General features: G+C 57.3%; 1 protein-coding gene across 1 annotated transcript in view; it reads right to left on the reverse strand.

Annotated features, from left to right (window-relative positions):
- Positions 1-25,540, reverse strand: part of SARDH (sarcosine dehydrogenase) — a 58,753-nt gene that overhangs the window by 28,212 nt on the left and 5,001 nt on the right. The window contains exons 6-13 of the mRNA XM_040632152.1: positions 20,354-20,458; positions 19,113-19,242; positions 16,391-16,477; positions 16,072-16,162; positions 12,803-12,944; positions 9,479-9,562; positions 7,191-7,304; positions 1,190-1,328 (exon numbers count right to left, since the gene is read on the reverse strand). Coding sequence (XP_040488086.1) covers positions 1,190-1,328; positions 7,191-7,304; positions 9,479-9,562; positions 12,803-12,944; positions 16,072-16,162; positions 16,391-16,477; positions 19,113-19,242; positions 20,354-20,458 — 892 coding nt within the window. The remainder of the gene's footprint in view (positions 1-1,189; positions 1,329-7,190; positions 7,305-9,478; positions 9,563-12,802; positions 12,945-16,071; positions 16,163-16,390; positions 16,478-19,112; positions 19,243-20,353; positions 20,459-25,540) is intronic.

Below are 25,540 nucleotides of genomic sequence, written 5' to 3' on the forward strand. Positions count from 1 at the left end.
CCCCCCCCCCCCCCCCCCCCGTCTCACTCACTCTGGCGCGCCTGTGCTGGCCGAGCAGGGGCTCCTAATGTCTGTTGAATAAATGACTATACAGATGGATGACTGAAGACGGGGTGGAGGGGAACATGGATGGGGGTGCTGGGCGGGGTCTGGGGGCAGATGGCAGCACGTGGCTCAGCGGGAGGTTTAAGAGGAGGTGAGCAGGGGGTGCGTGGGTAAGTGCGTAGGTGGGCTGACTGGCTGGGGAAATGGTGTAATGGGCTGAATTGTATCTCCCAAAATGATACGTTGAAGTCCCAACCCCGAGTACCTGTGAATGTGACCTTACTTGGAAATAGGGCTTTGCAGATGTAATTACGTTAAGATGGTCATTAAGGTGGGCCCTAATCCAGTATGACTGGTGTCCTCATAAGAAGACACAGGGAGAAGCCCGTGTGACATCGAGGCGGAGACCGCAGGGACGCAGCACAGCCAAGGAACCCCGAGGATCATCGGCCCCACCAGGAGCTGGAGAGGCTGCTGAGTGTCCTACTCCAGGTCTCAGAGCACAGCCTCCTGCCACCTTGACTGTGAACTTCTCGCCTCCGGAATTGTAAGGTAATACGTTTCGATTATTTAAAGGCACCCAGTTTGGGGTGTTGTTATAGCAGCCCCAGGGCACTGATACAGATGCGGACGGGTGCGTTTTCAGGTGGGTGGACAGGTGGGAGGAGGGTGGGTAATAAAAAAGGAGATGAATATTCCAAATATTACACAGGACACACCTCTATAAAAACATTGTTCCTTCTTTACTTGAGACTCAAATTTATCTGAGCATCTTGTATTTTCATTTAATTCTGGAAACCCTGTTTGAGGAGTGTTCCTATGGGGGTGACTAAATGGGCTCCACAGTCCCAGGAGACATTTACTGAGGGCCTGCTGCCTTCTATCCTTTCTGGAACAAGGTAAAGGAGAAGGAGGGAGGGAGGAAGGGAAGGAAGGGCAGGAGAAGGGATGGAGGAAGGTGCTGGGGTTCTAAGGTCTGGGATGTGGCAATGAGGGCAGAGGGGTCCAGATGCAGGGCCATAGGGCCAGCCTCAGGGGCAGAGCCATGAGCTAGAGGAGCCCAGAGGGGACAGAGTCAGCTTGCCAGGGTAGACGCCCAGGGCACTGGAGTGGGAAAGGAGCACAGGGCCCTTGGAGGTCATACCTGGGGGTCGGCTGACATCAGCAGAGAACAGCCAGTCAGCAGCCTTCTTCGCGTCCAAGCCCACCAGGTAGAACTTCCCGAAGTAGGACATGTTGAACACAGCGGCAGCCCCCCTGCAGGCCAGACACTCCTTCTTGATCTGAAGAGTTCCAGGGAGGAGGGATGCCATGAGGACTCTGAGCCGTGCCCCCTCCGGAGCATGGGGCACTGGGCTCTTTGCCGCACACCTGCTCTGAGGTCCCCTTCCCCCTCCCAGCTGGAGCACACCATGCCCATTCCTCTCAAGCGCAGGAACGCTCCCCAGGGCGGCTCACACACCATAAAAAAAGGCAGTACATTCAAAAGGATTAAGATCACACACAGCGTGTTCTTGGATCACGATGGAACTTCATTAGGACTCAGTAGGAGGAGGAAAATTGGAGAGTTCACAGAGAAGTGACATTAACCCGCACACTTCCGAAAAACCAAAGGATCAAAGCAAACATTCACAGGGGACTGGAAAATACTTGGGCAAGGATGCCGGTGGAAACAGGGCACGTGGAAATGGACAGAACGAAGTCAGGGCCGTGCTCACAGTGACCTCACACCTGCAAATGCCTCCATGGAAAAGAAGCTCTCAAACTGATGCCTCAGTATCCCACTTGGAGAAACTGGAAAGAGAAGAGTGAATTAAACCAGAGCAAGCGAAAGGAAAGACATGATAAAGACTAGAATGGAAACAAATGAAATAGGGAATAGAAAAGTTGAGAAAATCAGCAAAAGCAAAGTTGGTTCTTTGAAAGGTTCAACAAAATTGACAGATCTTCAGTTAGACTCACACAGAAAACAAGAGAGAGGACTCAAAGTATCAAACCAGGAATGAAAGAGGGGACACTACGCGCCCGACAGCAATAAAAGGATTATAAAGGGATACCACTCATACCCATCTGACAACACGTGAGACGAGAAATGGACAAATTCCTAGAAAGACACGAGTAACTAAAGCTGAAGAAGAAATAGAAAGTCTGAATAGATCCATAACAGAAAGAGACTGAGTTAGTAATTTAAAACTCCCTATAAAGAAAAGCCCTGGCCCAGATGGCTTCATTGGTGAATTCTATCAAACATTCAAAGAAGAATTAACACCAGAATTCAAAAAAAAAAAAAATAGAAGAGTAGGAAATACTTCCTAACTTGTTCCACGAGGCCAGCATCACCGTAATGTCAAAACCAGACAAAGACCCGCCCCTCAGAAAACGAGGCCAATATCCCTCATGAAAGTAGAAACAAACACCCTCAACAAAATACTAGTGAACCAAATCCAGCAACATGTAAAAAGGAGAACACACCATGATCAAGAGGGATTTCTCCCGGGAATGGGAGGTCGGTTGGCGCCCCCAGATCAACGATAGAATGCACCATATGAATAGAATACAAAACAGAAACTATATGATCAGCCCTATAAATGCAGAGAAAGTATTCGATAGAATCCAACACCTTTCATCATAAAAATATTCAATAATCTAGGACTAGGAGGGAACTTCCTCAACCTGATTAAAAGCATGTACATAAATTCTATAGCTGACATTACCCNNNNATAGGGAAAGACTGAACATGTTCCCCTTCCTAAGACCAGAAACAAGACAGCTGTTCGCTTTGCTACTTGAACTCAGCATTGTACTGAAGGTTTTAGCCACGGCAGCAATTAGGCAAGAAAAAGTAATAAAAAGCATCAAGCTTGGAAAAGAAGGAGTAAAACGATCTCTATTTGCAGATGACACGATCCTGCTTATAGAAAATCCTAGGAACCGGGGCGCCTGGGTGGCACAGCGGTTGGGCGTCTGCCTTCGGCTCAGGGCGTGATCCCAGCGTTATGGGATCGAGCCCCACATCGGGCTTCTCCGCTACGAGCCTGCTTCTTCCTCTCCCACTCCCCCTGCTTGTGTTCCCTCTCTCGCTGGCTGTCTCTATCTCTGTCGAATAAATAAATAAAATCTTAAAAAAAAAAAAAAGAAAATCGTAGGAATCCACTAAAAAACTATTACAACTAACAAAATAGTTCGAGAAGGCGTCAGGATACAAGGTCAATGTGCAACAGATAAATAAGAACCATGGCTTTGTTTTTCGTGTCACTAATGGTGAACAATCAAAACTGAAATTAAGAAAATAACTCCACTTACATCATCACAAAGAATTTTTAGATACTCATGAATAAATTTAACAAAAGAAGTGCAAAACTTGTACTCGAACAACTCGGCAATGTCTTTGAAAGAAACGGCAGAAGCCCTAAGTGAATGGAAAGACATCCCATGTTTACAAAATGAAGACCTGACGCTTGCTAAGATGACAGTGCTCTCCAAGTCGATCCAGATTCCACACAGTCCCATTAAGATCGCAGCTGGCTTCTTGGGAAATTGACAAACTGATCCTAAAATTCATACGGAAATGCAAGGGACCCAGAATATTTCAAACAATCTTGAGCGAGAAGAACAAAGCTGGGAGACTCACGCTTCCCGATTTCAAGACTGACCACAAAACTACTGTAATCAGGACAGGGGGGCACTAACACAGAAAACGTGTATAGATCCCTGGAATCGGGTCGACAGTCCAGAAATAAGCCTCATGTTTATGGTCCGCTGATTTCCCACAAGGATGCCAAGGCCACGGCGAGGGGGAAGCAACGATCTTTGACATGTGGTGCCGGTACAGCTGGATGGCCACACGCAAGGAGGAAGTCAGAGCCCTTCCTCACACCATATACAAACCTTAGTCACAGTGGGTCACAGATCTAAGAATAAGAGCAAAAACTATAAAATTCTTAGAAGAAAATGTGCGAGTCAATCTTTGTGGTCCTTGGAAAAGGGCATTAGGAAATGCCCTTCTGAAATATGACGCCAGAAGCACAAGCAGAAAAAGAAACAATCCATAAGTTGGACTTCACCAAAAGTAAGACCTTTTGTGCTGCCAACGACACCATCAAGAAAGGGAAGACAACCCACAGAATGAGAGAAAATACGTGCCAGGCATAAATCTGGTAAGATCCCAGATATAACCCAAATACAACAAGAACTCTTATAACTCAGTAAAAACACCAACGACCCAATTTAAAATGAGCAAGGTATCTGCATAGACATTTCTCCAAAGACGATGTACAAATGGCCAATGAGCACATGAGAAGATGCTCTACGTCATCAGCCTGTAGGGAAATGCAACTCAAAACCCCAGGGAGATACTCTCCACTTCACGCCCACGAGGATGGCTAGGACCAGAGAGAGAGACTCGCAAGTGGTGGTGAGGCTGTGGAGAAGTCAGAACCCTCCGCGCCGTGGGTGGCAATGCGAAACAGTGTAGCCACTTTGGAAAACAGTTGGCCTGTCCTCAAAGCGTTAAGCGCCCCGTTCCCGCATGGCCCAGCAATTACAGGTTATCTACCAACACTGCAGGTTTCTACCCGTGAGAAATGAAAACGCATATGCACACAGACACCTGTCCACACACGATCGTGAGACACTATTCACAGCAGCTGAAACATGGACACAGCTCAAGTGTCTGTCCACAGGTGACCGGACGCACTGCAGTATGGCTGTGTAATGGAATACTCTCGAAATTCGAAGTCATGATGGACGGATACACCCTAAAACGTGGATGGACCTTGAAAATACTGTGCTGGATGGAAGCAGCCAGTCACAAAAGACCGTGCACTGTATGAGTCCCGTGCTCTGACATGTCCCAGCAAGGTGCCTCTGTAGGGACAGAAGCAGCTTAGTGGCTGCCCCAGGGTAGGGGTGCGGTGGGGAGAGCATGAGGGGCGGGGTGATGGCTAGCGGGCTGGGGTTTCTTCTGCAGGCAGACAGACACAAGTGTTCCGACATCCGATTGTGGGGGCGGCTGTTCTGTCTCAGGCAACCACTAACAAACACGGAGCTGTACCTTGAAATGGACGGGTTGTACGGTACGTGAATTCTCTCTCAATAAAGCTGTCTAAAGAAAGAGAGAGGGAGAGTGCGCACCCAACAGCCCTGCTGGCGGTCTACAGATGCCCTAGCCAGGTCCTCCAGGACCCGGGTTATCCGTGCATTTTTCTCCTTGGTCTTCCGTCACCACGCCCCTGCTTCTTTGCTCTGAACACATCACAGCTGCCAAGCGAGGCACCAACCTTACTGTTACGACACAAGAGAAAATTGCCGCAGCAAAGCTCCCTGCCGCCAGCACTCACTGTGCGTCAAGGACCTGGGTCACCTCCCCCCCGCCCCGGCAGTCTATCCACCATCCCCGACAAGGAGACTGCCACAAACCACCTCACGCTAAGTGCCCTCCGAGGCCGGGGAGGGAACGAGGTCGGTGGCGGGGGGGCCCCCCAGCCCAAAGACCACAGACGCGTCCCCAGCCAGGTCTGCCTAGCGGCGTGCGTCTCGTCCAGCTCCGCATCCGCTGGCGCCGCGTGGGCGAGCGGAGAGAGTGGTGAGAGCGTTTACACCAGGGAAACCGGCCAAGGCCCGGATCGGGCTTCCCCAGGAAAGCGGGCACCCCCCCCCCGGACCGCGCCATCCCGAGCCCCCGATGCCGCGCCTCCAGCCCTCTGCCGACACCACTCCCCTCTGCGGAGCTCCTGCAACCCGGCAGGCGCTGCGGGACCCTCGCCACTGCTGGGGCTGCAGAGCAAAACCCCAAATAGTCTCCGGGCTGACTCTCGGCTCCCCGGGCTGGGGAGTTGCCAACGCGGAGAACAAGTGTGTGTTTCATGCTTTGGGGCTGTTCAGGCGCGTTTGCGGAGGCTGGATGAAGCCACCAAGCCAAGTTGGCATCCCCTCCGAGCTCCCACGTCCCCGAGGGCCAGACGTCCTGCAAGCCCAAGGCGGTGCGGGTGCTGAAGTGCCAGACGGAGCCCCCTTCGCACCCCAAGAGGCAGCGCCCGGGCCTCCGGGAGCTTCTGGACACACGTGCCTCCTGCTTCCATCTCCCAAGCCCCTCCTCCGGTGCCTTCACCAGGAGAGCAAGCTCGGGGGAGGTCACGGGACCACCTGTGGCACCTGTGAGGCTCAGCGCCTCAGGACCGTGGGCCCTGGTTCCAAAAGTATGAAGTTTCGAGGTGGCCACAGCAGAGCATTAATCCCCACGCAGGGCCCTTCTGAGCCAGGGCCCCAGGTGACCTCACAGGCCACATACCTAGGAAGCTGGCGGCTGCCTTCCCCCTCACGGCTGCTTCCCAGGCCACCCTGGGCTGGGCACCCATGGGTGGAGGCCTTGGCTCCATGCCCACATCGGGGGCAGCCGAGGCCATGGTCCCTCTCCCAGGGCAGCCACGAGGACACAGGCTGGGCCATGTTCTACTGGGTGATCCCTCTACCAAATGGCTGGGCCGCTCTGCATGGAAGCTGCTGTTGTTTTCTGCAGAAGCTGCCCGTGACAACATCTCTGCATGGTGCAGACTGCAGGGCACGGCCAGGCCCCAAGTCCTTGTCACCCCCACCCTGGTGGGAGTCGGGAGCTAGGCATTTGGGCCGGGGCGATGAGCGGCCAGGTTCGCTGTCTGACCAGCCTCACCTGCCCAATTCCAGAGCTGGAGGGGCCTCAAGCAGACCCCGGACCATAGACCCTCTGCTTGTCCCCTGGAGGGGCCGGTCTGGGACAAGGGGCTGGTCTGGGATCTCTGTGTCCTGGATCTACTCTGCCAGAGCCACAGGTGGGGACCCAGCACACTGGGCCTGGAGGAAGGAGCTAGTGACTCACACAGTCTCATGCAAGCACGCCTCCGAACAGCTCCAGGGCAGGAGGGTGGGAGGCTCAGAGAGGGGCAGCGCCTGGCCTGGGGCCACACAGCCAGCCCCAGCCCCCCTGCCAGACACAGTAATACTGCCCTCAGGTCTGACCGTTGGCCAAGCCTTGGCACAGAGGAGGGCAGAGGGGAAAACATCACCGGTTCCTCCTCAAACTGGAGCCAGCCAAGCACGGGGGTGGACAGGATGGGGCCCGCAGAGCCTCTGGCTCCACCAGGGCGGGGGAGGGGGGACTTGGCACTGACCACATCGTGGTGCGGCGGGAAGTCAAACGTGTACTCGTCCCCGAGCAGGCGGCCGTAGGCGTAGTCTCTGTGCGCCTGGTTTCCGTAGGCCCCGTAGTAGTCGTACTGTAGAACCTGGGAGAAGACACGCTTGTCACAGTCTTCCTACTCCTCCCTTCCCTCTGTCTCTCCCTATAGGCACGCACGCGCACCCAGACATGTGGGGCTTGGCGGGCAGGGAGTTGGGTCTCGCAGAGGCAGAGATGGAGCAGACGATCTGGTCCGGCCTCACCGAGCTGCCCTTGGGAGGGGTGTATTGTGCGTGCAGGGGTGGGGGGAGGCGAGGGGCTCAGGTCATCCATAACCCCTTGCACAGATGACACCGTAATGGCCATGGGGGTGGTGTGTCTGAGAGCCGGTGCCAGTGGAGAGGCTGGGCTATGCCGCTTGGGGCCCAGAAGGATGGAGAAGAAGTTGGGTGGACTCAGGGTAGGGACAGATGGGGCTGACGGGGAGGCAAAGGGGGTTCACCTCGGACATCAGGGCCACCGTCAGGGCTTTCGAGGCAAGGCTAAGGCAGTGAGATAAGGCCACTGAGGACGAGGGTGACGGAGGTGGGGGCCCAATGCCATTGCCATGGCAATCAGGACCAAGCCCTGCTCCAAGGGCCTCAAGATTCTAGGGAGGGAGATCCTTTCTACAGATGGGAAACTGAGGCAGAGAAGTTAAAGTTTGCCCTAGGTCCCAGGCAAGGACCCGACAGGCCTGGCCTAGACCTGGCGGCGGGTGGGCCCCAGAGGCTGGCTCCTCCACTGCCACTTGCCGTGGCCTGTCCTGCATCCTGTCAGCAGCTCTGAGATGCCCACAGGCCAAGAGGCCCTTCTCTGCCCCTGCTGCTTCTGAGGGAGCCAGTCAATGGTCACCGCGCAGCACGGCTAGCCCTGCCCAGCCTCCTTTCCCAGGCAAGAGCTGAACGTGAGGTTCTGACGAGGCTGGTCCCTCTCCTGCCCCGAGCCCCACCCAAACCCTGGCATCCGGGGAGGGGTTTCCCTGCCTGGCAGGCGTGGCTCCCATTGGCCCCTGTGACCCCAGAAGGGACATTCCAGCTCGTTGCAGCCTGGCTGGGCATCTGGGATTTGGGGATGTCTTGTCACCCTGTGTCCTAGATGCCCAGGATGGCTCCCAGGTGAGAGGGTGCAGATCCTGCCCATCTCCAGACCAAGGGAATATTCCTGATCCCTGCTCCAGTGTCCTCTGCTCTCCCATGGATTCCAGGGGACAGGGGCTTCCACGGACAGGCCAGCTAGGCTGCAGAGGGCTCTGCTCCAGGCCCAACCTGTCCTGGTGGCCCCAGCCTCTCAGCCTCCTGGGGACAGGCCGCTCCCCCTGATGTCTTAGAGAGCCTGCCTCCTCCATCCTCACAGGTGCCTCATGTGTTTGCCTGTCCTTCCAGTGATTAGGACCTTGAGGGGAGCTCTGTGCTCCTGGGCAGAGAACAAGGGTCTCCACAGGCCAACAGGAGAAGGGGCCAGGACCGAGGAGCCTGAGAACACCGACCTCTGGGCATTAGCGAGCTCTGGCTTCTGCCTCGCTTGCCTCAGGATGCCCTGGGACTGGCCTTGGGCCCTGGGTTGCTATGGAGATGGGAGGTGGTTGCAAGGGGAGGGGACTGGTAAAACAGAGCAGCGGGAGAGGGATTTCAATTTGCAAATCTGGATCCTATCGCCCTGATGGGGCTGAAATCATCACACTGCCTGTTCCAGCAGACCCCAGCCCCCGAGTTTCACAAGCAGGATGGTTTGGGCTCTTCTCTGACAACCTCGGGCCCATGGGAGGCACTGGGGCGGGGGGGAGCCCCCAGGAGGGCACCCAGAGGCCAGGAGGCTGTGAAATCCCAACTTACAAACTAACACAGAATGCCTAATTTTGAGCTAAATCCTGCTCCTGACATAAAATAACAGCTGCAGTTGCCAAAAATACCCGAACAAAATTATGAGGAGACGCGCTAATTTCTTTCACACGCGGGGCGGTGGGGGGTCTTGGGCGCGGCCTCCCCACTGTGGAACGCCAGCTTTCCCAGGGTCGCTGGGCTTCTCAGAGTCCTGGAAGGCCTGGCTGCTGGGGCGGTGAGTGACAGCCCCAGGGACATCTGCAGGGGAGGGGCCCCGTGCCCCCGGGGCAGATCTACTGGGGGCTCAGCCTTCCTGCATGGCAGGTGACTCACCGGCCCCACGGGCCCCCCTCAGGTGGCAGTGGCGGGTGGGGTGGAGGACGGTGCGGAGGGGATCCAGGCCTGGGTGCCTACTCACCGGAGCCGTGCCTTGGGGAGTAAACCATCCTGGCCGCTCCCAGCCCTGTCGTTCCTGGAACACACAGCCTCGTGCAAGTAGCTCCTGGGTAGGGATGGGGAACAAGCACCCTTCAGGCCAGGCCAGACGACCGCGGTGCAGGGCAACGAGTGACCCCCAGGGAGCAAAGGGCAAAGAAGTCCTCAGGCTGGGAGCCAGGACCCCACGCCTGCCCTAGAGCCCCGCCCCCAGCACCCCCTGCCCCACTCCAAGAGTCCCCAGCCTACTAAGACACCTTCCGCTAGGGACAGACTTGCATCCCCCAAATTCCTATGTTGAAGCCCTAACCCCCAGTGGGACCGCATTTGGAGATGAGGGCCATGAAGAGGGAGTTAGGGTGGAGTGGCCCTAATCCCAGGAGAGGAGAGCCCAGCAGGGCCGCCTCCGCCTTGTGCGGATACAGCAAGACAGCAGCCCCGCGGCAGCGAGGAAGAGGGCCGCGCCTGAAGCCGGGCAGCGGGCACCTGGCTCTGGGCCTCCCAGTCTCCAGAACTGGGAGAAGGGAATTTCTATGGTCTCAGCCGCCCCAACCCCGTCTGTGCTGTGTTGTTCCAACAGCAGGAACAGACCAGCAATCTCCCTCCTAGGTACCCCACCCCCCGAGAGAAGCGACAACAGGGACACAACAGGTCTCTGACACTCGTGTCCACAGCAGCTGGCAGGTGGAAACCACCCCAGTGTCCACCGGCTGACGATCGGATAACCAAGCGCGGGGTGTCCGCCTGGCGGACCAGGGTTCAGCCTTAAAGAACAACGGAGTTCTGACACGCGACGCCCCACGGGCCAGCCTCAAACAGAACAGGCGGAGGGAAAGATGGGCACGTGTTGCATGGCTCCGCTCACACGAAATGTCCAGAACAGGCAAATCCACAGAGACGGAAAAACACACCCATGGTTTTTCTAGGCGGGGCTGGGGGCGGGGAGAAGCGGAAGCCCTGCATCCTGGGCACGGGGTCTCCTTTAGGTGGTGGTAATGGTCGCACAGCATCATGAATGTCCTTAATCCCCCTGAATTGTGTGCTTTCACATGGTTAAAATGGCAAATTTTATGTTATGTGTACTTCACCACGAGACAAAAATGTAACAGACTACATTGGTTTCCTGGGCCCAATTCATGCGTGCGTGTGTGCAGGGACTGCCCCCGCAACACCAAGCAGTTCTCAGACGTCAGGACCATGTCCAAGAGTCCGGCTCCATTCTGACACTGTCTACCCCAGGACGGTAGCAGAGTCCCCAGGTTGGGCGCCCAGTCCCACAAGGTCACCCCCACCTCCCACTCCGGGCTGTCACCAGTGCTTCTGACCAACTGGCTGAGGGTCAGGACCCCCTCCTCGGGTCGGACTGATTTGCTAGTTCAGCTCACAAGACTCCAAGAGCTGTTTTACCCACCAGATCGCCAGCGGACTGTAGAAGGTTAGAGCCCAGGAACAGCCAGATGCAAGCTAGGCCAGGTGTGGGGAAGGGCATGGGGCTTCTGGGCCCCTCTAGCCGCCACTCTGCCCAAATCTCCACGCGCTCCCCAGCCCGGGAGCTCTCTGCACCCCTCCTTTGGGGTTTTTAGGAAGGCTTCATTACAGAGGCATGACTGATCTAATCAGCGGCCACTGGTGATTGAGTCCACCTGCAGCCCCTCTCCCTCCCCAGAGGCCAGGGGTGGGACTGGAAGTTCCCATCCCCTAATCATGCAGCATCCATCTGGGTTCCCTGGCAGGCAGCCTCCATCCTTAGGTTGGGCCCCAAGTCATCCCATTAACATAACAAAAGGCACCTTTAGGCTCTCATCACTTAGGAAATTCCAAGGGTTCGGGACCTTTCTGCTAGACAGGGAGCTGGATGCTGGACGGAGACTTCACCTATTTCTTACTCCAAGTCACAGTATCACATGGACACAAGAGAGGCCTAGCGTGGCAGATTTCTTTGAAAATAAGTTTGGTTTGGGGAAAAAAAGATAATCTCCACTCTCACGTTTGGAAGGCCCTGTGTCCATGGGCAGCCCTGTCGGACTGGCAATGGGGCCCGAGCCCCAGGCTGAGCAGCTCTGGAAGCTGGGTCTGGCAGAGGCCAGGAAGCCCGAGGCCCTGGACAGGCTGCCTCTATTGCCTCCCGTGGACCACCCGACGCCGAGCAGGCAGAGAAGGGGCCAAGGTCACACTGCCAACCAGTGACACCCCAGAAATGTCCTCCTTGGACATCCAAGGGGGCAGCAGCCGAGGACACAAAAGATCACCCCGCAGTGAGTGATGGAGGCGTGTGGGCCCGGGGAGAAGTCACCTTCCCCAGGGGGGGAACTAGTGGGGCCTCGGCTCCTCTAATAAAACAATCCATGGCCCGGAGGCGTCATGAGCAGGGTTGAAGGTGTGGGAAAGTGGAAGTGTGAGTGAATTCAGATCTGTCTCCGGGCCGGGGTGCTCCCGCACCTGCCGCGTGCCATTTGGGCAAAGCTGTGCACTTCTGAGCAGTGCCTCTGAGACCCTCTCCTTCCAGGGCCAGCCAAGCAAGCCCTGTGTTTGCTGGGGAGGCCGCGGAGCCATCAGGATAGGTGCGGGGTGAATAAAGACCCCGGCAGGCTGGGGAGAGCCGGAGGCCGTGTGGGGCCTGAGAACTGGCTGGCTCCCTGAGCTGAGCCAAGGGCCGGGCAGCCTGGAAACCACTGACATCTTTGGGCCTCTCCCCGGGACGTGCAGCAGACACGGAGTCCCTCTGGGGTCCAGGCACGGGAGCCCCAGATGAAGAAGTTTCCTTTACTCAGCTCCATGCCACCTGTGCTCCATAAGCCTGCCCTCCTGCCTCCCCCTTCATCCGCCCATTCAACCAATGTTCCCTGAACACGTATCAGGAGTCAGGCTCTGTGAGCAAAGCATGCACGGGCTGGGAGCGCAGGGCAGGTGCCCGGGTTGTGGGGGGAGTGCGAGAGCACTCGGGGCCGGGCCCCGGGAAGGGCATCCGACAGTGGGTTTCATCGTACAGGCAGAAGCCGGCCAGGGAGGAGAGGCAGCCGAAGCGGTCCCATAAGCAGGAGCACGTGTCCTCGGCATGCTGCTCCGTGGCTATGCCCTCCGCTGATGTGTGACCTGGTGACGCTCACACCTGCGGACGCACCTGCCACTCACGAGCCCTGCCGCCAGCAGTCGGGGAGGGTTCTGAGCACGTTCTACTAGGAAGACCCTGGGAAGGACTGAGCCCCTCATCACCTCGCCTGCCCAGGAGCTGGGATGCCACACGCCCTTCTGTCACACCAGTACCCTGGGCGTCCCGAGGGTCACCGCGCTTGTCAGGGTGTGGTACCTCGTGCAGGGGGTCGGTCCTCATGTTGCGCCCTGCCAGGGGCTCGTCGTGCGGGAAGACGACCGAGTAGTTCTTGGCGTAGGACTCGTGGCTGCGCTCACGAACCCAGCGGCGGTGGTCGGTGAGCAAGGGATGGAAACGCCTGTCGCAGATGGAGGGGCCGGTCACTGCCTTGGGGGCCTGGTAGCGAAGGGCTGGCCAAGGACCCAGGGCAACACTGGACCCTCATCCTCCGCCAGAGTCCTCCCTGAGGCTGGGGCTCAGGCGGGGGTCCGGACTCTATTCTCCCACCGAGGGGCCTTGGGTAGCTCAGTGTCCTCACTGCGACGCCCCCCACCCAGCACCACACTTGGCCCTGCCCTTCCAGCTTTGTCGTGGGCACGGCAGCTGGAGCCTTCCAGCGGCTTGTCCATCTGGTCTCCGCAGACAGCCACGGCTACCCAAGCCCCCTGCACAGCCGCTGGCCCCCCTGTGTCAGGGACCCCCAGCCCCTCCCTCTCACAAACCCACTCTCAGACCCCCAGCTCGGACCAGCCACCCCATCTGTCCCTTCCCTCACTGTGCACCTGCTGGCATCTCCTGCCTCCTCCCAGCCTGCCTCCCCTCCAGTTCCGTCCTCATCTGTGTTTCATCCTCAGGTATTCCTACCCGAGCGTCGTCGGGGCTGATTGACTCTGACTTTGCACAGAGTTCTAGCGGGCTTGACGTTCTGACTGGGGCAGGGGGTGGAGCTACGGGAGTGAGCTCATTACCACAGATATTATCACTAGTACTATCGAGGATCTCCAGGGCTCCCTTCCAGTGCAGGCCCTGGGCTGAGTGCTGTCTGCAAGAACCCTCGCTCTTCACCCCCTCCTACCCCTGGTTTGCGCTTGTGCTGGGCCACACGGAGCCAGGGCCTTCTGGGACACGCTGCAGGAGAGGGAGCCATGGAGCCGGACCTGGGGTCTGGGGAGTGTGTGGTCGGGGTGTGGAGCGGTGTGGAGTTTGGAAATGCACGGCAGGCTTTGGAGGGGCCGAGGTGGGGACAAAGGAGACTAGGAGGTCTGCCCTTGGCTGATGGCCACTCTGGGCAGACTCCCCCCAGCCACTAGGAGCTGACATGGTTCTCCTGGTATGGGACTAGTGACCTTCCCAGCGGCTTTGAGAGTGTGAGTCCTGGCAGGGGACAGGGGCAGTGGCTGGGGGATTTGGGGAGAGCTGGAGTTCCTTCCCCAGGCCCCCCGGGACAGAAGAGGAAGCTGAACCCAGGGCAGGCCTGGGTGATCCCAACCCCGACAGACATGGGCCCTCTGGCTGGTGCCCCACCGGCCAGCACCGCCAGCCCCTCCGCTCACATCTGTGCCCGTGTGCGCATGGCAGGGGCGTGGGCTCAAGGTCAGCTGGAGCACGACCGGGGATCAGCATGGGAATGGACCACGGCCTGTGGCCACGCAGACCAGGCTGCAGCGTTCTCCCACAAGCAGGCGGGCAGGAGGCCAAAGCCGGCACGAGGGTCGAGCCTCCTTCCTCACTCAAATAAGAAATGACTCCTCCTCCCCACTTACGCAGACCTCAAGGACTTCCACTAAAAATCACGGCCTGTACTCCAGACCCCGGGCACTAGGCGAAGCACCATACGTACCAGCCTCAGACACACTCCATTGACAGGTGGGTCACTGCTCCCATTTCACAGGTGGGAAAACCATCGGCCTGAGCCACGAGGGTGGATGGACTAGTTCACCGCCCCCACCTCTGCCCACCAGGCCCCAGCTCTTAGGGGCTCCCTCCCTGTACCCTCTGCCTCCCGACCTGCGACCTCCAGGCCCCAGCCTACGAGCCATGAGCCAGCCCACAAGACGCTCCTGCCGCTCCTGCCGGGGAAGGCAGCTGACAGAGGGAGGCTCAGACCCCTTCCCAGCTGGGCCGGGGCCTCCGCCAGCCCAGACCGAAGGCTGCCTGCTGAATCAGGACGGTGCGCCCCCTCCCTGCAGGGCCTCCCTCAGCAGGGGTGCAGGGAGGCCAGCCTCATCCTGCAGCCGTGGACGCTGCGGCCCCGGGAGCTGCCCTTTGAGGCCCGGGAGGAGCCCTGGGGGTGGGTCTGTTCGGGGCTGAAGCCCTCACCCGCCAGGGAGGCCAGAGGCTCTGTCCCTGCCCGCTCCAGCTGGCGCACTGGGTGACTCCAGACAGGCGGCCCCCCCACCGGCGCCTCCGTTCACTGTGTGTAGCGGGAGGGGCTTGGACTGGTCCATCCCCGAGGCCCCTTGCAGCTATCATTTCTGGAACATTCCTCTCTCGGGAGCGCGTGGGCGCAGCCCCAGACGGGCTCTGAGGCAGCCACAGAGCAGACTGTTGTGCCAGGCGCCACGGAGGGGGTGGCAGTCGGGGAATCTCAGTATCTGTCTGTCTGCTTCTGTGGGGGCCAGACATCTCCCCCCCATGGGTGTAATGTCCTCATCAGGCCAGGAAGGGGCAAGGTTAGCAGGGAGGGGGGCACGAGCTGAACCAGCGCCTACTGGGCCACTGGGGTCTCCCCAGGGAGGCTGTCTGCCAGGAGCAGTAATGGCGGAGAGGGCCGGAGACCCACAGGGGCGCCCCTCCAAGCTGTTGCCTGTAGACCCCAGCCCCACCAACTCCCACCCTATGGACCCTGCCTGGGAGCACCTCCGCCGAGCCGGAGGAGGGTGGGGGAGACCAGGACGCCCCCCCCCAGCTCTGCCGTCAGCACCCCTCCACTTTGGCTCAGGTCTGTCTGGCGCTTCCTTGCAGACGTGCTCCAGAACGTTTTACTGACACAGACACATTGGCTGCTGCCGACACTGGCAGCACACAGCGTCACGACCCTGGGGTCGCAGTGAGGAAATCGCTCAGCACTGGGTAGGACTTATTCTGGTCACCCTGGAAGTGAACGATGGCATCTCGGCTCCGGGCTGCCTGACACCCAGCCTCCACACACATACTAAGAGTAACCGGCTCAGCCTCACTCCCTGGGCAATGTGTGCAGTCCTCCTGCTCGCCAGGCCTCAGTCTCCCCATCTGCAAAGTGGGATGAGGTGGTCCCGCTGCTGATCCTGGAGCTATCCAGAGGGTCAAGCAGGACACTGGCACAAGGAATCCCGGAAACTGTCGAGGGCCATGGATCTGCCAAGCCCAGGCCCCTGCAGCACTGCCCCTGCTGGCACCTCTTCCAAGAAGCCCTCTGGATTTCAGGGAAGTCTCCTTTCTCAACAGCCCTTGCCATGGACCCCACTCCACCTAAGCCCAGGGCACAGGGTCCGGTGAGCACTTGCCTGATGTCGTAGCTGTACATGTCCTTCTCCGGGCGCCCGTGGACGATCCAGTGGGCCAGCTCCTGCCCACAGCCGCCGCCCAGCATCATTCCTGGCAGGAGTGGAGCCAGAGGTCTGCCGTCTGCCCCGGAGCCCCCATCCCGTGTCCACAGCCAGCATCACACCCCAAGCCCTGGATCTCACACCTGGGGTGCTGCACGCCTGGTAACAGGACCTCACCCCTCCCTGCAGGCCTCCTCTGCCCCACCCCCCCACCAGGAGCCACCCCCACTCTGCCTGGGGGTGTTGGGGGGTGCGTGATGGCGGCCCTCGCACTCACCTGCACTATTGAAACCACAGCCCAGGTAGAATCCACGGAGTTCAGGCGCCTCCCCCATCAGGGGCTTGTGGTCAGGTGTGAAGGACTCTGGAAGGAAAGGGGGGCCTGAAGCTCCCTCCAGGACACAGGCACCCGGGGCAGGGTCTCCTGAGAGCGCAGTGATTGGAGCAGGGTCTGCAGGTGCCTCCTTCATCCAGACCTTCCCCATCCTCACGACTCAGCTCCATGCCACTTCCTCCAGGGAGCCTCCCTAATTGCTCCTGCCACAGTCCTGAGCTCTGCAGCATTTAGGGCCAGAAACACCCAACTGGGAGCAGGTTCTGCTTTGCAGGGTCCAGGTTTGTCCACACCCATTCTCCCACTGGTGAGGGGCCTTCCCCCTTGCCCCCATCACAGTGTGAGGCTCTCCCTCACTGTGCCCCCTTCCTGCTGTCACTGCTGGTCGTCCTTGCCCACTGGACCAGGAGAACCATGAAGGCAGGGACTGGGCTTCGCTCACCACTGTGTCTCAAGGCCTACACAGGGCCCGGTACACAGTAGGTGCTTGATAAATGTTCACTGAATGAAGGAATGATCCTAAGTTCTTTGGGAGAGGGACAGGGTTTCTGCTTCTGGCTGAAGCTGCTGGCGGGTCACCCGCAGAGGCCAGGGCATGGCCGGCGAGGGACCCTCAGACATCATTATAAAGAGCCGAGCTTTGCAGCCATAATCCTGGGTCCGAACCCTGCTTTACCCCTTCCTAGCTGTGTGACCTTGGGCCAGTCGCTTCACCTCTCTGAGCCTTAGTGTCTTCCTCTGTAAAACTGGGATCATGGCACTTACTTCCAGGGCTGTGAGTTAGCCCACCTGCAAATACTTGCAGCTTACGTGTATGTACCCTGGGCTCGGCTCTGAACGAGACAAGTCCCACCCCTCAGGGAGCTGACCAGAGAGGAACAGACACAGTAAATACACAAATGAGAAAAAGAGAGAATGGTAAGAACACAGAGTGGGAGGAAGGGGTGGTGAGGGACTCCTCACAGCCCTTCCCGGCAGGCACCAGGGTCAGCTGGGGTAGAGATGAGGAGACCATGTCAGGCGGGGTCTCATCGACCCCAGTCCCCCTGCTAGTGGACAGTGGAAGCCAGAGCACCGCTCAGGGCTGCCTGGCCCCAGCCTGAGTTCCTAACCTCTGTGCAGCTCTGCTCCCTGCAGGGGGAGCAGGCCTGACCTGGGGGGGCGGCCTCTGAGGCCATCCATCTGCGGGACCTGGGGAAAACTTCCAAATAGCTGGAGCGGGGGACACCCTAGAGGTCAGAAAGAAAGACTGGGGGGGAGGGTGGTGCTGCGGGACGGGGGAGGAGGCAGGTCAGAGAGGGCAGGGAGCATCAGGACGGGGACCTTCCCCGGGGCCGGGGCCGGGGCCGTGCAGTCACCCTCCATGAGCACTTGGGCAGAGCTGGGATGTTTCTGGCCCAGGCCACGGGCGGGTGGGAAGCTGGGAACAGCCTCACAGGGCAAGTGAGGAGAGAGTTTCAGGGGATGAGAGTCTCTTGAATGTTTAACAAATGACTCAGGCCTGAGCAACACGAGGATGCAGGATGACGGGACGTTTGGGCTGCACAGACGCGCCCCCACCTTGGCAGTGACCTCCAGGACCCGGAATGGGAGCTCTGCCCGCCCCCAGATTCCCCGGAGTCAAGGGGGCCTGGGACTTCTGAGTTCTGTTCTGGAAGCCAAAGGCCGTTGACCGTGCTTGTCCTCCCTGGCAAGGAGAGATGCCGATTTCCCCGCGAACCCTCCCTCCCAGGCAGGAAACCAGACACAAGATGTCCTCGCAGGCACCTCGCCCCCAGATAGGGCTTCATGGGAGCAACGACTCCCCTGTCTAATTAAACAGAGGATGCTCCCGGGTGACGCGCACCCCTGGGATTGTCTCAGGCCTGTGCTTCTCACTGCCAGCCCCTCGCAGGCCCGGGGAGGCTGGGTGGGGGGCAGTGAGTCTCCGGCCTATGCCCCATGCCCAGCACCCCGAGTCCAGGGCTCAGGGGCACTTCCAACCTGCTCACCAAGGCTGGGCTTTCTGAGAGCCGAACAGATTAAAGCAGCCCTGGCTGGCGGCTGTGTCGATGCCAAGCACACGGGACGGGGGAGGGCGGGGAATGGACCCCTGCAGGCCACGGGCCCCCCGGCATCAGAGTCTGCCCCTCTCCTGTCCTGGCCTGCCCCTCGCTCCCTGAGTGGCTATGGACGACCCCTTACTCCCCGGCCTCTGGCTGTCCCCGTCCCCTGAGGGGACTCACGGCAGTTTGCTGGCCCAGCCGTGCCCCGCACCTAACGTGCAGCTTCTCCTCCTTCCTCCACGTCTGCTGGGCAGGCGCTCTGTCACCCATTTCACAGATGAGGACACTGAGGCACAGGGAACTCAGAGTCTCAGACACAAACTTTCCCCTTGGGACAACACTGTAAATTCCGGGGCCTCTCTCCCCAGCCCTGATGTGGGCCAAGGCTGGCCCTACCCATTTTCTGCCTCGATGGAGGATGACAAAGCCCCCGTGTGTGCGGGGAAGGCAGTGGCGGGAGTACTGCGTGCGTGGTTCTGCTGGAGCCACGATGGGGGTGGCACGTCGCTTGCCTGCACATGGTAGGGGCGGCCCAGGTCCAGGCCCGACACAGGCCAGCCGCACTTCTCAGCTGGAAGGACCCTGGGACGCCCACCCCAGCTCCCAGCCTCCCCACTCACCCGGGCCGCAGACCGTGGACTTGACTCCTGTCTTCTCCAGCACGGGGACGCGGTTGACGGCACCTTCGATGTGTGGGCTGAACACGTCCCAGTCCAGGTCGAAGAGGCCAAAGGCAAACTTGTCTGACACCTGGGGAGGCAGGTGGGGGCACAGTCCTGTGACAGCCACCCCACGGGAGCTGAGCCCAGCCAGCCCGGCCCGAGTCAGCGGAGGGACAGGGCTGGGCCGCGCCCCTCAGGCCTCCTCCACTGACCCCTCAGTGGGGCCTGTCCGCTCCCCTTCCCCCTGCTGGCCCAGGCCCACCTGCTCTGCGCTGGGTTGTTGTGGTGGCCTCTACCTGGTCACCCAGCCTCCCCGCCTCCTTCCACCCATTCTCCTAAGTCAGACCACACCCTCTCTTGCTCTCAAGCCCCCCAGGCTCCCCGTGACTCTCTGTGTCCCACAAAGCCCTCCGAGACTAGGCCCTGTCCATGTCTACCACTGACCCATGGCCACGTTGACCTTCCTTCAGGGTCTTCGCCCCCACCTGAGACAGCTCCTTGCCTACCTGTTCTCTCTGCAGGACTCTGCTCTGCCGTCAGCTCCCGGGGGGCCCTGCCTGACCACAGAGTGAAGGACAGACATCCCTCCAAGCCACTCTTATCAGGCTTCTTCCTAACCTGCAGTTCCATTCAGCACACAGATCCCCATGACTTCTTTGTTTATTGTGGGTCTCCCCACCTAAATAGAGGCACCCCGGGACAGGGACTTTTATGTTGGTCTCCCCCTGTCCCCAGGAAGTAAAACAGTATCTGACCCAAAGTTGTCATTCAGCCATTCCATTTCTGCACGAATCCAGGAGCATGGGTGGCCCAGGCACGTTCGCGGGGCCGAGGGGGCCCATGACCTCATGCGGCCCCCGAAGCTATGGGGGGAGCAGCCAGGCCTGGGGGAGATGCCACTGTCATGGGGGTGGGGCCTGAGGTTGTTTGTTGCGGACACAGGGCTTTCATGTTTTCATCTTCCAGAGCCATTATCTTACATTTCTGCAGCCTCTATGGACGTTGGGAGGCCAGCCCTCTCCCGGCCCAGCTCTGGATCTGTCTGTTCAGAGCACAAAGAGTGAGACCCTTCCAGGGCCCAGGGGCCGGTCATTTCTCAGGGGTGAACCTGAGCTTTGGGAGGGTGGAATTTCTGGAAGAAGGCTTCTCCGCACTGAGACACAGTCCCGAACCGCCCTCTCGATCCCTCAGTGTCTCACCTCCTCCCAGAAGATGGGGTTGGTCTCATAGCCGCCCACAGACAAGGCATCCCCTTGGAGGCGGAGGTAGACCGAGGCGTCATGGTCACGGACGTTGGGCATGTTCTGGAAGGCAGAGCAGACAGGCCTCAGGGTCAGCCAGGGCTGGACGGTCACAGGCCCACGGTGGCCCATGGCACCTCCTCCTCGTTGTAGGACCCTGAGCACAGAGTGGACCCAGGGCCTCAGGTTACACTGTGGACACGAAAATATTTACCCACCACCTGCCCCTTCTCAGTAAGCAACCAGAGCACACGCCATGGATCCAAACAGAAGAGGAGTGAAGAAGGCTCCAGGGTCACAGCCGAGCAGAGCCCACGAGGCAATCCGTCTAAAACGGAGATCAGAACAGCAGGAGGGTTCCTCCGGGGAGGGGAATGGGACTTACAGACTGTATGAGATTTCCCTGATGCGCAGAACACATTCTGGAGATGTAGCAGACAGGACAGACAAGTTGAAGTGTTTGGGAGGAAAATGTGACAGACGATAAACGCACACATCCCCGACAAAATACCAGCAAATGGAATCCAGCAACAGAGAAGAGAATTACACACCATGACCTAATGAGATTTATTCCAGGAATGCAAGGCTGGCTTGACATCTGAAAACAAATCTACGTAACACATCGTAGAAACAGAGTAGGATGAAAACCCCTCATTTCAATAGATGTGGAAAAAGCATTTCCACCACCTTTCATGACAAAAACACTCAACAATCTAGAAATAGAAGGAAACTTCCTCACAAAGGGTATCTAAGAAACACCCACAGCTAAAACATACTTATTTTCAGCTTTTCCTCTAAGATTAAGCCAACAGAAGGATGTCTACTCTCAGCACTTGTACTCATCCTCGTACTGAAGGTTTTAGCCAGTACAGCAACTACAGTTCGAGAAGGTGGCAGGTTACAAGGTCGATGTACAACAGACAAATAAAAACTATTGTTTTGTTTTTCATTTCTCTAATGATGGACAATCAAAAGTGAAATTAATAATTCCACTTACATCATCAAAAGGAATTTTTTTCAAGATTTTATTTATTTATTTGAGAGAGAGAGCACGCATGAGCACAAGCAGGGGGAGAAGTTGAAATAGATTCCCTCCTGAGTACAGAGTCCAATGTGGGGCCCAATCCCAGGACCCTGAGATCATAACCTGAGCTGAAGGCAGATGCTTAACGGACTGAGCCACTTAGGCACCCCCATCACAAAGAATTTTTAAATGCTGCTGAATAAATTTAACAAAAGAAGTGCAAAACTTGTACTCGAACAACTCGGCAATGTTTTTGAAAGAAACGGCAGAAGCCCTAAGTGAATGGGAGACACCCATGTTTACAAAATGAAGACCAGACGCTTGCTAAGATGACAGTGCTCTCCAAGTCGATCCAGATTCCACACAGTCCCATTAAGATCGCAGCTGGCTTCTTGGGAAATTGACAAACTGATCCTAAAATTCATACGGAATATTTAAAACAATCTTGAGCGAGAAGAACAAAGCTGGGAGACTCACGCTTCCCGATTTCAAGACTGACCACAAAACTACTGTAATCAGGACAGGGGGGCACTAACACAGAAAACGTGTATAGATCCCTGGAATCGGGTCGACAGTCCAGAAATAAGCCTCATGTTTATGGTCCACTGATTTCCCACAAGGATGCCAAGGCCACGGCGAGGGGGAAGCAATGATCTTCGACATGCGGTGCCGGTACAGCTGGATGGCCACACGCAAGGAGGAAGTCGGAGCCCTTCCTCACACCATATACAAACCTTAGTCACAATGGTCACAGACCTAAGAATAAGAGCAAAAACTATAAAATTCTTAGAAGAAAATGTGCGAGTCAATCTTTGTGGTCCTTGGAAAAGGGCATTAGGAAATGCCCTTCTGAAATATGACGCCAGAAGCACAAGCAGAAAAAGAAACAATCCATAAGTTGGACTTCACCAAAAGTAAGACCTTTTGTGCTGCCAACGACACCATCAAGAAAGGGAAGACAACCCACAGAATGAGAGAAAATACGTGCCAGGCATAAATCTGGTAAGATCCCAGATATAACCCAAATACAACAAGAACTCTTATAACTCAGTAAAAACACCAACGACCCAATTTAAAATGAGCAAGGTATCTGCATAGACATTTCTCCAAAGACGATGTACAAATGGCCAATGAGCACATGAGAAGATGCTCTACGTCATCAGCCTGTAGGGAAATGCAACTCAAAACCCCAGGGAGATACTCTCCACTTCACGCCCACGAGGATGGCTAGGACCAGAGAGAGAGACTCGCAAGTGGTGGTGAGGCTGTGGAGAAGTCAGAAACCTCCGCGCCGTGGGTGGGAATGTGAAACAGTGCACCTGCTTTAAAAACAGTGTGACAGTCCCTCAAACAGTTCAGCATAGTTACTATGACTCAGCAATTCCACTCCAAGATATCTACCCAAGAAAAATTAAAAGACGTCCACACAGAAATGTGTACATGAATGTTCACAGCAGCATTATTAAAAGTAGAAACAACTCAAATGTCCATCAAAAGATGACTAGATAAATAAAATGCGATCTACGGTAGAATATTATTTAGCTGTTCAAAGGAATGAAATTCTGATAACGTGCCACATGGACAAACTTTGGAAATGTCATACCGAGTGAAAGAAGTCAGACACCAAAGGCCATATACGGTATGATTTCATTTTATTAAATTTCCAGAATAGGAAAATCCATAGAGATAGAAATCAGATTAGTGATTATCTAAGGTTGGGGTAGGATGGGAAATGGGGAGTAACTGATAATGGGTATGGGATTTGGAGGATGAAGGTAATGTTGATAGATAGATAGATAGATAGACAGACAGACAGACAGGGACAATTAGCAACAGTTACATAGAAAGCTGAGCAACTAGAAAACAATGAATAACTCCAGGAAACATAAAAGTTGGGTGCTATTTGCTCAGGAGTTAACAACATTTACATTGTCATTATATTGCAAACACTGACTACTGATTTAACCAATAAACAAAACCAAAATCATTTTAGAAACTGCACAGAAGTGGGGAAACACCACATTCCCTGCAGCTCTTTGGCACTGGAGGAACTGCCTTCTCTCTCGGACCACTTACCCTGGAGATGGGCACATCAGATGTGACTCCTCTGCCCCATCTCTGAGGACACACACAGACCAATGGGATACCTCGGGCAGATGCCCCTCCCTCCCACTCCAGTCTCCTAGAACCGGAGTTAAGAATGTCTGCAAGGAGGGCTTGTTGTAAGGAGCACGTAGGAAGTTCTCAGTAACGAACACTTCAGAAACAGAAATAGTGATATCATTACCTCTATTGTCACTACTACTCCAAAAACAAAACAACACAAAAAACTCTGGAGTTCCATAGAGCAGGACAGTGGGGACACCTGGTGGCCGGAGAAGCCCCTAACTTTTGTTCCAGCTCCCGGGCCCCAGCACGCTGAGCTGCATTGGAGTGCCCCAGGCGTCCTCGGGGCACTGGCATCGCCATCCCCACGCAGAAGCCCACCCTACAGCTATGAGCCCAGTCCCACTGGTGTTCCTTCCTCCCGACCTCACCCCGCTTTCATTGTTTCTCCTGTCCCCCACTCCTTCCAAATCCTGTTGGCCACTTCCCCTGGGAAGCCTGCCTGATAGCCCCAACCTTCCCTAATCTTGTCCTCTGAGGCACCCGCCGGCTGGACCACCTCGGGCCCCTGGGTCCTGGTCATCGTCACGTCACCATAGCTACCACCTGCTACAGGCCAGAAGCCACACCAGCCCTGCCCCTCCATCACGGGCTCCTCCCTCAGGCAGCCCCGGGCAATGAGGACCCTTACTGTCCGTTTTGCAGAAAAGGAAACTGAGGCCCACGCAGCACTATGACTTGCCTGGCTGGGTAATGGAGGAGCTGGGACGCAGCCCCCCGAGCCTGAGCCTTCCTATCACTCTGTGCCCCAGTAGAGTGAGGTCTGCAAAAGCAGGCAGAGGCCGGTGAAATGCAGACCAGCAGAGAGCACAGGACACACTGCGTTTGTGGGACAGACAGGGAGGGGACCAGGTCACAGAGCAGCTAGGGGCAGTGTCGGACCCGGCACTGGGCCAGACCCTCAGAACTGGGGGTTCCTAGGGCACACGGCCCTGTGGGCACCCAAGAGGGATCCCTCCCCAGGACACAGCCTGTCCACAGCTCTCCAGAGCCTACTGCGGCCTGAGGGCGACCCCTGGCGGCCACCCGGGAGTTCTCCCCACAGAACCACGGAGCAAGGGGCACCCAGCAGCCCTCAGGAGGCTTGTGCTGGATCCTATTAAACTCATCCAGGAGCAGGGGAAGCCCTTTGTCAAGGGAGAGGGGCAGGAGTGCGTGGGGAGCCGGGCACCCGCCCCAGCTCCTCCACCACTGTGGTCCCAGTGACGAGCAGAAGCCAGACTGGTCTGGGGCAGGACCCTCTTTGCAGAGCCTCACCTCACACTGTCCCCCCCCACCCCCTCAGCCCCCCTGAACTGCCTGCAGGTCCTGGGCTGCACGCTCCCCCCCCCACACCACTCCCTGGGCTAGGAGTCCCTGGAGCCCCCCGCGTACCTCCGCAGGGCCCCATCAGCCTGCTTGGGGATTGCTCCTTTACCGATCTGTACCTGCCCCCAGCTCCAGCCCGATAAGAACCGGGTTGTTTCCTCTGTTACAGCTCTGGTTTCTAGAATAGGGCCTGGGACACAGCAGTCAATGTTCGTTGGTGAGCGGGAGGAAGGAGGGAGGGTTATATGGAATGGCGGGTTACTGGTTCATGAATGATGGATGGTAAGGGAGACAGGAAGGGGGAGCTGAATGGGCAGAGAAAGGAGGGAGGGAGCGAGGGAGAGATGGAAGAAAAGAGGAGTGGTCATTGACAAGGTGACAGGAAGCTATCAGCCTGCACCACAGTGGGGGGGGGAGGGAGATGAGAAGGGGAGAAGAGGAGAGAGGGCAGGGGTGCACAGGCCCCCCCCGTCTCCCTTGGCAGACACCTCTCCAAGCCCCCAGGGCAGATCTGAGGGTCCGGAATCCGCATCTGGGACACTGGCTCCAGGGTGCCTTAGGGAGTGTGAAGACACGCACGGGTCCCCCTGACCAAGCACCTGGGGTGCAGAACACGGCAAAGCCCCAGACGGGCCACCCCATGCAGG

The sequence above is a fragment of the Ursus maritimus genome, unplaced genomic scaffold, assembly GCF_017311325.1.
Source record: "Ursus maritimus isolate PB19 unplaced genomic scaffold, ASM1731132v1 scaffold_17, whole genome shotgun sequence".
NCBI lineage: Eukaryota > Metazoa > Chordata > Mammalia > Carnivora > Ursidae > Ursus > Ursus maritimus.